Source organism: Desmodus rotundus, chromosome 12, assembly GCF_022682495.2.
Source record: "Desmodus rotundus isolate HL8 chromosome 12, HLdesRot8A.1, whole genome shotgun sequence".
NCBI lineage: Eukaryota > Metazoa > Chordata > Mammalia > Chiroptera > Phyllostomidae > Desmodus > Desmodus rotundus.
The window spans coordinates 54,760,128-54,773,480 of NC_071398.1; the positions used below are offsets into that span (position 1 = coordinate 54,760,128).

Below are 13,353 nucleotides of genomic sequence, written 5' to 3' on the forward strand. Positions count from 1 at the left end.
CAGTCTGCTGACCTGGGGCACCTGGGAGTGCGAGGCAAAGGTGCCGCTCTGGGCGGGTGACAGTGTGTCTAATGGCTTTCCCGCTACCTGAATGAACTCCGTGGGCTGGAAGTGGATCAGACCCTGCCCTGCGATCAACTCGTCTCTAAGGGCGATATTCAACCCATTCAGACAGTAGCTACTACACGACTTCCTCAGGCCACGACTGGTAGCCTACGGCCAGCGACGGTGAGAGATGCACCCTCACATATCCGTACGGCAGACAGATACACAACACCTGAGTGGCACACCGACCGGGAAGAGAGGACCCTGGCTGCGAGTCCCGTCGGCTGAGCTTCATTTCCAAATGTGACAACAGTGAAACATACAGATTTACGTAAGTCACTCATCTGCTTTGTCTTTAAATGCCCTCTTAATAAAAACAGTAGAAAAAAACAAACTACCTATTCTACCCAGCTCACAGAATTCAGAAAGTAAAATTTATATATATACACATATACAATGAGACATTTATATATACATATAATTATATGTATTTAATTATATTATTAAGGAAGAGGTCCCTCTTGCTCAGGGAAGGCCGGCCTTTTGTTCTAGCCAGGCCTTCAGCTGATTAGACGAGGCCCACCCGCACTAGGGAGGGCAATCTGCTTTACTGCGAGTCTACCAATTTAAATGTAAATCTCATCCCAAACCACCGTCAGAGGAACCTCTGGAATGATGCTTGTTCAAGTACCCGGGCACTGCGGCCCCGCCAAGCTGGCACAGAACATTCACCGTCATTTACGTGGAACGTTTAGCAAAGCCTCGTAGACGCAGGAAACACTCACTAACCCGACTCTTGGTCTGGTCCTATGTCTTCGTTCATGCCTGAGGAGCCGTGGGCACATGTGAGCTAGGGCCAGTGGCCTGGGGTCTCTCTCGCTGGATGGAATTACGTGACTTTGCTTCTCCCTCTACTCTGAGTCTCTCTGCCAGCCACCCACGCAAAGTTCAACTAGGTCTCCTACAAACAACACAGATGAGAGAGGCCTCTTAGTGCAAAGCAGAAAGCAGACACATGGGGACAAATGTGTGCAGGCGCTAACTGCTGTGACGGCAAGGGTCACGGCCACCTCACCGAGCCCTGCTCCCTGGAAGCTCTGCTCCCCCTCGGAGGGTCCAGAGCAGAGCGACAGCCTGTGTCCACACTTTCTCTGAGGATGGCGCCAAGTCCTGAACGACCCTCCTCCTAGTGTCCGTGAAAGGGCTCCCGGCCAGGCAGTCAGCGCAGTGAGCGGGCCCAGGCACACATGCCCTGATGTCTTTTTGTAAACTCCCAGCGGGCTGATGAGCTCCCACAGGAAAAAGCTCTTGTCCTGTTGCGGGAGTGGCCACAACCATGATGGTGTACCTGGGGCCCCGGTAAGTTTCTGATTTGGACATCTCTGTTACCAAGGCCAACAGGCGAGACGCCCCCATGGTGACAAAGGTGAGTCAGTTCCTCTGAGTCCTTAGCATCTCACAACTATCGAGGCTGAAATGTTAAGTGACATGGGTGTTTCTTACCGTGAAGTTGGCACCTTTGATGGAAGGCTGCCACTTCCACGAATCTCCGCCGCTGAGCCATCGCAAGGGGCCCGGCCTGAGCCCAAGACAGACACAGGTTGGCCGAGGAGGACTGGACTCAGCGGGGGCACCTGAGTCAGCGGGAGGGGAAGTGGAACACATGGAGACACCGGCCTCCCCTCATTAGATTCAGCCGCACCCCGATCACGTGTGTCTGGAGGGGCTTCACCCAGCGCTCCTCCGCCTCCCATGGGGCGCATGGGAGCACACTGGCAAAGGAGGCAGCAAAAGACCGCGTGCATCCAAATGCTTCATGGAGTTTTATTTGATATGATTCCATCACAGAGATTTTGCGGTCAATGTTCATTTCTAAAAGCATATAATCAAATGTCTTTTCCACCTTGCATTCATCCCAGAAATATGCCCTGAATTGTTCCTTAAAGATTTACTACTTCTGAATTCACATGAAAATATGCCAAAAAGAGTAGATACATAAAGTATATGGTGTTATGTGCCGATTATGAAAAGAGAGAAATGCAAAAATACTGTTTGGCAATCACAGCAAAAATAGATTTCTTTTTTATTCCATGACTTCTGAAACTTAACATAAACACTCTTTCTTTGAGTGGCTGAGCTGTTTTCGCTCCTGAAATGTACGCTGCCAACACTACATTTTTCATTCTTGAGTCACGAAGCCCGTGACCCACCGCTGTATAATTTGGATGTTGTTCAAACGTTAATTGCTGTAATGAAGGTGATTATTAAAATCAGAGCGAGCAGATCTGTGCGCAGTGAACGAGTGGCTTTCACCCGAGCTCTAATCAAACTCTGCATTTTGTTGGGAATGTAGTTTAAATATTTAAAGAGGAACGTCACGTCAATTCACTGGTGGGGTCTGGACGCCGGTCTCAGGCCTGAGTGGCGAACGGCAGAGCGGCAGTGACGGTCCCCAAACGCTGCCACTCAGCACCTAGTGCCAAGAGGGAGCGACGCCAGCAGAGGGGCCTCTACAAAGTTTTGCAAACCCCCTTTGGCTTTATTTTTTTTCCCTGGCACTGTAAAAAATGATTTCACTTTCTTTATCTGTGCTTTCCGGAGCTAATTATATTTGCTTAGAAACGGTGTTAAAATTAAGTGTAATTTTTAATCATAAAATGTTTCCTTGGAAACATTTTTTGTATGTTAATTGTGCTTGGTTCTAAAATCCTTAATTTCACTTACAATTAGAAATCAAAGAGCACAGCATAGGGCAGTTTGGAAATCGTGGCATTAATGGCCACGACAATTTAATATTTCTCCCGATGTTATGACCGTTGAATGGTCACTGGTAGCAGCCTTGTTTTTTTCATTATTTAGAAATGTGTCTACATATGAGATTTCTATCTGGAAATTAGGTGTGTGCTCTAATTTGAAAGTGCTGGACCACATGGTCACAATTAAAAAGACACGTGTGTGTGGGTGGGTGGCCTTGGAGCTCACAGAAGGGTTTCGACAATCACCTCAGCACACGGGCCTCACGGCCAAGGGCAGGCCTCTCTTGGGTTCGTACGGGGTTGTCCTGGCAACCATCCGGATGCAGTCGACGATGGGGCAGACGCTGAGACACAGAGTGCAGCCCGTGCAGCTTTCCGACACGCTGGGCAGGTGGGTCTCCGGGTCAAACCGGATGGCCTGCAGACAGAAACGGAGAGCGTGGCTGTCACCACCCCCAACGCCACGGGCGCCCCTGCGCTCCCAACACAGGGGAGGAGGAGCATCAGGCTCTTGTCCCCTGCAGTGAGCTGGACATGGGGACAATGTACCCAACGCTGGAGCAGACAGAGCCACAGCTGAGCTGCCAGAGGGGAGGGAAGAAAGAAAACCCCTTAAATTAGAAGCACGGTGTCGAACATTCCTCGGTGCTATTCTCCTTGTGTTGTGCAGCGGAGTGACACACACTCTCTGTCCCTTCCCTGGTTTGAGCAGAGCTCCGGCCCCTCTGCAGTCTGACCGGACGGAGGACAGAGGACCCTGCTGCCCTGTACCCCCTCCTCATCCTCTTCACCCACATGGGGGTGAGGATGCACCTGTTTGGATCTCAAATAATGTGTGTAGTTTTGAGAAGAAAGCAGTGGGAAAAAACCAGCTTAGGAACCAACATTGAGGTTTGAGGGTTTCCAAGCAGAGTCCTACCACACAGGGAAAAGTCACTGAAGATGGAGGGCCGGGACACCTGGCTTCCCGTCCCCACCTGTCCCCACCTGTCACTGCTTGGCTGTGGGAACCAGGGAGAGGCCTCTGGCTCAGAACCAGGTGAGGACTTTGAGAAACTTGAGAATTTATACTTGCTCTCTCCCTTCCTTTCCCTCTCATGAATAAGGTTATTTTCAGTGATGTGGAGCCGAGGCGAGGGAGCCAACGTGGGAGTGGAAACCTTGAAGACGTCAGACATCCGCACCCTATGCTCTGTGCAACCTTAGTGATGGGACCTGCTGACTGCTCTCTGATTGGTTAACTAGGGAGAAGATGACAGAAAAGTCAATGTGTCAAAATAACAGTTATTTCAAAGTAACTGTTAGAGGCACCTTTCAGCCCACCCCCACCCTCAAATGTGATACGATGGTTAAAAAGTTGGTCTAGAACTAATGCGAAGTTAAGGCTGAAGGGATTTAAAAAACAACTAACACACATCACTCTGTGGGTGGTCAGCATGTGCAAAATCCCGTCTCAGGCAACATCGGACCTTCCTCTGGGCTGAAGAGGGTCAATGAACTTCAGTTTTAAAAATGGGCCATTTTATCTACCTTGAAAATTCCATTTACCTTTATAGGTTGACAAGCTGGGTGTAAATAATTTTACTCCGCATGTGTAGCCTGCGGACAGTGGAAGCCCTCTTTCTGACTGACGCCCCACGGCAGGTCCAGCTGAGGGGGAGGCCCGGGAAGAATCTGACTTGGGGGCTTTTCCAGAACAGGGGCGCTCTGGCTCCCCAACCACCCAGCCAGCTGGGGAGGTGCCTCTCCGTTCTCAGTGTGGCTGAAGCCCAGTCGACAGTGGGCGGGGGAGACTTCTCTTGGCAGAAGGGATCATGTCCTTTCAGAGAGATGGCAACATGCGGCGGGCTGGGCCCTGCCCCAGGGATCGAACCACAGTGCTTCCTGCTGTCCATAATCGGGTGACTTTCTCTCTTGGGTTGGAACCTCCCCTCCCGCGTGTCATCAGTGGGTGATGACCTGGTATTAAAGCAGTACCACGTGAGGAATGGTGGCACTGTTACCGTCAGGCGTGGCTTTCCTCTACCTAAAGACACTGAGCGAGGGTGAGGGGCCACGGCCGGGGGGCCCCGGTGGCACGCCTGGTCTGAATCGTAGACTTGGCCACACAACACGGTTTTCTGCGACAAAAGCTGGAGGAAGCGTGCCTCCTGGCATCCCGATCGGCGCAGAGTTCTTACCTGGTAGCCAGAGTCGTTACAGGTCATGTAGCATTTGCCACAGTTGATGCACATTTCTTCATCGATCATGGCCACCGCCTGCTCCACGGTGCTCAGGTCCCCGAAGGCCCCCAGGTGAGGCAGCGCCCTTCCGATGACGTCCTGGAAGACAGGCCCGGAGTTACTCCAGGCGCTCGCTGGGATAACTAACCGGGACGCCCCCGTTTTTACATAATGTTGCACTAAGTAACCAGGGGGCTTTGAGGGTTGCGTGCTCACAGGTGTGTGTACCTGCCACACCTGCAGCTTCAACAGGCCTGCCTTCGGAAAGGTGGGCAGTGCACGATCCTCGCTTCGAAATATGACCTTAGGAACCGCACTCAGTAGGTGCCCTGCTACCTGAACAGCGTTTCTGTGGACAGAAGAAGTGACACCTTTTTAGAGGTGGTGACTTCCTTTTTCTCAATTTGGGACCTGGAAGGATCCAAAAGGCGTGAAAAGCGACGCAGGGTAATGCACGTCTACTAGAAGTACCTAGATTGTGAGGAATGAGGGAAATAAAAATCTGAGTGCTTTGCATTTACATCACTGCGTTTGGATTCTGGATTTTCATTTAGCATACCCACCTGTCATGTCTTGAAGAGTATATTGCATTATTTAAAAATTCTAATTTATGTTAATTGATTAGGCTCATCTAATAGCTAAATAAGATGCTCTTTTACTTTGGGAGAAGTAGGATTTTCTTCATTCACCACAGAAGAATTGCATGCGGTTACACATTGCTTTGTTCTTCACATTAATTAACAGCGCGCTTAATATGTGAAGCACAGATGTTTCATCAACAATAAGGAACACTTTGTTTCGTAAAACAAAACAGAAGAATGTAACAATGTTTGTCAAATTAGCATGCTGTCAAGATTTTCTGCTTTTGTTTTTAACTTTTACCAAGAGAATCTTTTGTTTGAATTCAAGGCCCAGACTCACGGAGGCCTGCCCCTTCCTTCCAGCCCTCCGCCTCTCCTCGCCGTGGTGCGTTATTTTCTGCTCCTGCTTTAAGGGCCTGGGCTACCCTTTCTTTTACTTTTTGCCCCCATTCCAGCTCTCAGGGCCAGTATGCCCAGGACCTCGAGTTTTCAAACTGAAGCACAGTCTACGCTATTGCAGGCGTTTTATCCGTGCGCCTCTCCAGGGGTAGGGTGATGGGAAGCTGACCACCCTGTCCTATTTCCTTTGCATCGCGCGGAAGGTTTAAGTGCAACTCGACCGCAGTCTGCCGGCCGGGGGGCCCTGGGTGTCAGAACCAGTATCTCCATTCCCACTGCCACCACCAGCTTCAGAGGCCCCCTTGTCAGCCACATGACGAGGGCTCTGCCTCAGTGTCCCCACACACTGAACCCAGCATCGACACCACAAAGCCGGGCCTAGTGGTTTTCTTACACTTGAGAACACTGTTAGGCTTTTTCCACTCACTCAGCCTTGCCATTTCAGAGTTGTTTCGCCCCAACTTCTCCCAACTCCCCGGGCGCACCTGTCGCCAAGTCTTTGCAGTCTGGATCTGCAGTGCCTTCTGAACCACTTTCCCATGTCCACTACAGTCACTCACCGCAGCCCCTGGACTTCTTCTGGTGCAGTGGAAGGGCCCCCTTGGGCCCCCGCCTCACATCCTTCCCTTCCCACCTGCCCCACGCCACGCCGTCAGCTTCACCTGGGCCTCACCGCACAGACTCAACTCCCCACCTCACTGCGACGTCTGCTGCTGAAGCACGGTCTCACCTTGCGGTCTAGTATTTAGGGCTTCCCACCAACATGCACTTCTGGGTCTCATCCTCACCTCCAAACACGGCGTGTTTCAGCTAACCTGGACACCCCTGCCAATCAACAGCTCTGGCGCTGAAGTTCGTGCCGAGTTCTCTGTCCTTCCTTCCCGTCTCTGCTCTGAGAAGTCCTGTCCCTCCTTCAGCGGTGGCCACCCTGCCGCCGCTGCTGAACTTGTCCTCCGTCTGCCCTGCTGCTCTCCTCCTCCTCCTCACCAAATGGGAGATGAGGCCTCTCTTTGTCTCTTCCCCCGTCCCCTCTCCCCCTTCCTCTTGCTGTTTTTCCTCCCGGAAGGGCTGACAGTACGTGATCTGTGATGCAGAACCAGTGATAACAGACAGCTTCTCAGCTTTTACTATGTATCAGGCCGGTGCCTTCATTTAAGCATTTTCTCCTTTAAACCTCACACATTTCATAGATGATGGGGTGGCTGGGATCGGAGGCTATCAAATTAAGCAGGTCGATGCGCAAACAACGAGGGGGTCTGGGGTGGACCACGCCACGCAGGGAGCATGCACACATAACTGACCGCACGGCCGGCCCTTTGTACCTGCGGAGGGAACCCACCGCACGTTCGGGGTGCACAGTACTGGTTTTGCTCTGCGCTGGCTGAACCTGCAGCTGGGAAACCTGTGGACACGAAGGGCTGACTGCATTTATTTAAAGAGAAGACACGTACGTGTGAAGCCACCCAGTTCTCACCCATGTTGTTCAAGGTCAGCTGTACGGGATGGAGCAGAGACTCGGACCACTGCTGCCTGACCTAAACCCCGTGCCCGAGAGCAGTCTGCTGTGCTGACTCACCTCTTGTCTCTCTATCTAGCATTTTCTACTTCGTGTTATAGGTACTTTCTCTACGCAGCTTCCTACATGCCTTCTCTTCATGTTTTATTCATTTCGGGGTCTCCCATGGTGTATCTCGCTCCTGTAGACCGCTGAAACCTAACAGGCACTCAAATGCACATTAAAATAAATGTACCTTTCGTTTACCTATGTCCCAAATACACAGCACAGCTTTGGCACATAGTTGTGGGCTAGGAGCTACTGTTGGTTTACTGAACGTTCGTATTACTAGGAAATTCACAGAAAGACTTGAGTTCTTCTTTAAAGACCAAGTGACCATTATCAAAGTATCTGGGTAGGTTTAATATTTTCTAGCAATATCTTAAGATAGTAGATGCATGGAGTCATTCTCTGGCTATAAAAGGCCATTTATATGTGGCAGTAAAGAATTGTTTCTAATCTAGTCAATAAATCAATCACAACAGCTGTTTCATTGAATCAGATTATGGCTCTACTGAAATCACCAGGAAATAGTCAAAAGATGATTAGACAGGAAACTCCCTAAGTGGCCGTCCAGCTTGCAAGGCCTGCTCAACACCACGCGTGTAGTTCTAGGAGATTGTGTTGTCGGAAGCAAGTTCACACTCTGTGTACATTAAATGTGGCTTTTCCTCTGCATTGGAGACTTGCTGTTGTTATTTACCAAAACATCACCATTTAAATGTGAAACTAAATAAAACGAGGTCCTTAGAGCCTCTGTTTATTAGCGCTCGGTGTTAAAATGCACCCCCCTCATTCATCACGGTTCTTAAGAAAATTGTAGCCCTGACGGGTGCAGCTCAGTGGGTTGGGTAACTTCCTGCAGGGTGGAAGGTTGCCGGTTCGACTGTGGGCCGTCCCCGGCTGGGGGGTACAAGAAGCAACCAACTGATGTTTCTCTCACACATGGGTGCTTCTCTCCCTCTCTTTCTCCCTCCCCTACTCTCTCTCTAAAAATAAAGAAATAAAATCTTTTAAAAATATACATATTTTCAATCTGGAAAAGGATCAAAGAATGACAAGTATTTTCCATTGTTTTTGGAAAAGAATATCCCAGAAAATAAATTGTCATTCTATGTGGCTGGAAACGTGGACATCTGTTTAAAACTCAAAGCCTCCAGGCAGTACTTCCAGCCTATAAAGCACCCCGAGTACACGCCCTGGAATTTGGAGTTCACCGCGACACTCACATAGTCAGTGAGGCGCACAGGGCTAGCCTGGCCCCTCGGGCACACGCCCGTGGAGAGCGGGGGACCTACACTCATCACTCCAAGCAGGTGTAGCTATACGGAGGTGCGGCACCGGCTGCAGCCACCCCTGGTCCGTGTGCGTGTTTGTGTGTGAATCTCTGTGCGAAGAAAGTGATGCTCAGTTCTTTAAAGTGTAGCTGATTCGTGTGATTTAGAGGTGTGCTCCTGAAATTGCTGTTGTGAAGGACCACGGATTCCAGAGTCACATCTTTTTCCGTTGAAAATTTGTTTGGGATGATTGAAAGTGCTCTTTAAAAGCTGGAGATCAGTCCATACTCGTGTTTGAGAGGAAGTTTCGGAGCAACAGGGAGGAGCTGGCGGGCCCAGTCCCACATCCCTGCTGCCCCATTGTTTAGGATGCTCAGCACGAACTTGGTACTTTTGGCCTATTTTTTTTATTAGTGATCGAAGTATTTTCAGGTTGTGATTGTTGACTGTTCTTCCTGGCGTTAGGTCTCCTAGACATCTATCCGCCTACGCGGAAACCGGTGTCATTCAAGGTCAGGACCAAGGACAGCACACTGCAGGGCCATACTGTGCAGTGTGCCTGAAAGGGATCCAATGTTTAAATTATCGGGGCCTAATCGCGTTGCCATTTCCTTATCTGGGCTATTACCCACGTTGCCTGTTCTTATCTTTTACACCGAGTTCACTACCTGTCTAATAAATGAGATAATGCAGTTTGTTCTTACAGATTTTATAGTGACTCTTAATAACTTCATCTTTTGCTAATGTTCTGCAGCCTCAAAGTTCAATGATCTTTGTAGAATTTTACTGGGGTTAGATTTCAAGCTTTCTGTCTACTTTTATCTTTTCCCCAACCTACCTTTATCTTTTCCCCTCCACCTTTTCCTTTTCTAAAGAACCTGGGACAACATTTATTTTTCAGCAGTGTGATACAGCAATATCATTCAAAAACAAGTATGCAGCCCTGGCTGGTGTGACTCAGTGGATTGAATGCTGGCCTGTGAAACCAGAGGGTCGCTGGTTCGATTCCCAGTCAGGGCACATGCCGGGATTGTGGGCCAGATCCCCCAGTAAGGGGCGCATGAGAGGCAACCACACATTGATGTATCTCTCCCTCTCTTTCTCCTCCCTTCCCCTCTCTCTAAAAATAAATCAATAAAATCTTAAAAAAACAAACAAGCATTCAACTCGTTCTGGGTGTCCTCCATGATGCCCCGTGAGGGAGGGGCAGGGAGGCAAACCAAGACACAGAGCAGAGGGAGTGAGAATCTGGGGACTGAAGTGGGGAAGAGCGAGCGGGGTGGGAGGGGGCTTCTCAGTGACAGGGACAGATGGGCAAGGTGCGGGCATGCCTGAGGATGGTTGGGGACAGTCCCCTGGCCCTCATCACTGTGCTCTTCTAAACCAGGGAGCAAGCAGGCTTCAGAGCAGCAAGCTCTTGCCGGACACTGAGTGGACTTAGGTTCACCCGGGGCGGCCAAACAAGGTGCTGCTACGTCCTCGCCCACCCTGGGGCTCACGTCTCAGACAGGTTCCGCCTGTCCTCTGTGGTGCTAAGAACAGTCTCTCCGGGGAAGCCAGACAAATAAGAGTTGAACAGTTTTCGCTAATTTTAAGTGAACAGTATGCCATTTGCTCTGAGTAGTGGGTATATTTTCTCTCTCTTTTTTTATCTTTTAATAGACAAAATGTTTTTCCATCTTATCTAATATTTTCTCCAAGTGACATAATCTCTGGCTTGGGCACTTGTGACACATCCCTGAGCATTGGTGACACTCTTTGCATCACCACTGGTGACTTGTGACCTGAGTGTTCCCCTAAGACCAGTGAGTACTGAGCTCTGTAGGTGTTCAGCCCCTCCCTCCCTCCCTCCCTAGGAAAGGCAGGGAGGGCGCCTCAGGTTGCTGCTTGGCAGCCCCTCCGTCTTCCCGGTCCACCTTTGGGTTTGGGTTGTTGACCACAGGAAGTTGGGTTTATGAAAGTGGGGACACCTGCGTGTCTCAGTGCAGACCTCCTTTCCGAGGCCCAGTGAACTCCAGGGTGAGTGGATGGCTCCTTCCCTTCAGGATGCCTGTAGCTGCCATCCCCCCAGACTGTTCTAAGGAGCCGGAAATAAGCCAAGCCTGCTGGTCCCCTTGTTGCTTCTCTCTCTCCTGTGAGACTAAACCTCCAACAGGGGAGTCAGTAATTTTCCAGGTGCTTTGCCTCGGGTGGAGTGGGCTCCCTGGAGACTGTGAGGGCGTCCATCGGGCCTCCCCTTGCCTGTCCGTGTTAACACGCTGATTCTGGGGTCTGTAACATCGCCCCAGGACGTGTTTCTGCTTTTCCCGTTTCCCTCTCTTGCACCTGCCCCCACCCCGGGTGTCACCTTCCAGTCTGGGGGTCGCCACGCATGGGCACACCCCACACATGGGCTCTGATGTGCCTGTACTTCCTCCAGCCCTGTGGACAGACCTGCTCATTCCAGACAAGCGGAAGACCTTGCCGTCCTCACGGTCCAGTGCGGGTCACACCTCGTAGCGTCCCCGTGAGGCTGCAGGGCCGATTTTGACCAAATATGTCCATGATTTTAGACACTCGGGTTGATGTGTCTTCACCTGCGATTTGTTAGGATGTCGACGACAGGCGAGAAGGTTCTCGTCGCCCCAGCCCCTCTCTGGCACCCTCTGACAACTGCGGGGGGTGTCCTTGGGTATTTCTCTTCCTGTGCCGTCTTGTTTATGCTCTGTCATGTCTGGCATGGCCATCCAGTTCTACCTGAGTGCTTTTCTCCTTTCTCTCACGATTCAATTGAAATCATAACCTGCTTGATCAGGCTGCGTGGTCTCCCGCCAATGCGCTCTGCCAGCCTCACGGATGCGGTCCGCCTCCCAGTTGGAGCAGCAGGGGGATGGTGGCAGCCCAGTGCGCCCCCGAGCCATCCGCTTCCTACCCAGAAATGCAAAGACACGGGGGGGCCCTGCCTCCCTGGCTTCATCGAGAGAGTGAGGGTTCCTGCCCATAGAGGTCGACAGAGGTGGGGCGCGTCCAGGACTCCTGAGTCTCGGCAGACCCTCCAGGCTCCAAGACAGCTCCCTGGTGATGAAGCAGGTCTCTCAGGGAGCCCAGATGGGTGTGAGCACACAGTGAGGGCCAGCCCTCACTGCCGGGCCCCTCGGTGAGCACACAGGCTGCCTCCTGCTCGGGTCTTCTCCTCTGTGGAACATGGCAGGTGTGCCTTCAGAGGTCCCGGTTGGGCGTTTAGGAGAAGCCGCTCTCTTTCTTATTTCAGTCCGTCCTTCCCCGCAGCCTCCCAGCCCCGGCTCCCATGCCCCTCTTCCTCCGCAAATCCACTCCTGTTTCCCCCCCAATGCAGCAGCATCTCCCCAGTGTGGCAGCATGCCTGGGAAACGCTGGGTCGTCGGGGACGCAGACCAGACTGTACAGGTGGTGACGAGGGAGTCCCCTGGATGGCCAGCTGTCCTGTGAACCCCCTGACCCTTCTGGGGTAGGACCGAGGGCCCCTGAGGCCACTCTCCAGCATCTCCAGAGGCAAGGCCAAGCTGGGCAGCAGGGACGCTGTTCTCCAGGACCCCCGGCCATAGGGTGACACAGGAATACCACCCCGATGCTGCAGCTGAGACTCGGAGCAGATCAGTCAGCACTCCCCCCCCGCCACCCCGTGACATCATATTGTTCAGAATGATCCAGAAAACTAGATTATCTGCCAAGTCTGCCCTTCCCAGGAGCTCCCCTTGAAGCAAGAACGAGCCTGCCTCTTCGACGCCACCGCCTGTTCATCCAGGGACTGCGCACTGAATGGAAGGCCATCGGCCATGCCTTAGTTCAAGCAGGCATGAACGCCATGCTTTCCAAACACACTGACTCACCTGAAATGCTACCTTCCTGATTTCCCTTCTGTGAGAGGCAGCAAAGGGTAGTACGTAAGGGCCCCTGTTCTAGAGACAGACTGTGGAATAAAACCTGGGCTTTGATACTTTCTAGCTGTGTGATCTCGGGCAAGTTATTTAACCTCTCTGTCTGCCAATCACTTGTTCAGTGAAGCACAGAAATACAGGTACCTGGTAGCTGACGGGGTAACTGTGAGGTGAGATGAGTTAATTCGCAAACACAGAAAACAGGGCCTGAAACCTCATACAGACTCAATAGATACTAGCTTTTATTATTAATTCTCTGCTTAATTAGCACTAATTTATTAAACTCCGTGTTAAATATCACATCTCTGTGAAGCTCTCCACCACCAGCCAAGGCGGAACTAATCCTCCCCACTCCTCTGCGCTCCCAGAGCATTTTGTACACATTTGATTGAACTGTAAATAATTTTTAACACGTGTCTTTCTCCCTTGTTAGACTCCGAGCTCCATCAGGAGAGATGTCCTTCTCATTAAAATTCACGTTGCATTCCCAGTGTCTAGCCCACTCCCTGGGTTGCAGGGGGTGCACGATAAATGTAAGTCGGGGCCACATCTCTGCCCCCACCCGGAGGCCCCTGAGCTGTGGGCCACGCCCGCTCGTCTCTGCACACAGACCTGGCCCTCA

General features: G+C 51.3%; 1 protein-coding gene across 2 annotated transcripts in view; it reads right to left on the reverse strand.

The window, feature by feature from the left end:
• Positions 1-1,849: 1,849 nt before the first annotated feature.
• The window catches only part of DPYD (dihydropyrimidine dehydrogenase), a 548,339-nt gene continuing 536,835 nt past the window's right edge, over positions 1,850-13,353 (reverse strand). For both annotated transcript variants that reach the window (XM_024570281.3, XM_053915805.1), the window contains 2 exons: positions 4,982-5,122; positions 1,850-3,219 (listed from right to left, as the gene is read on the reverse strand). In XM_024570281.3, the coding sequence (XP_024426049.2) occupies positions 3,049-3,219; positions 4,982-5,122 (312 nt within the window). In that variant the 3' untranslated portion in view covers positions 1,850-3,048. The remainder of the gene's footprint in view (positions 3,220-4,981; positions 5,123-13,353) is intronic.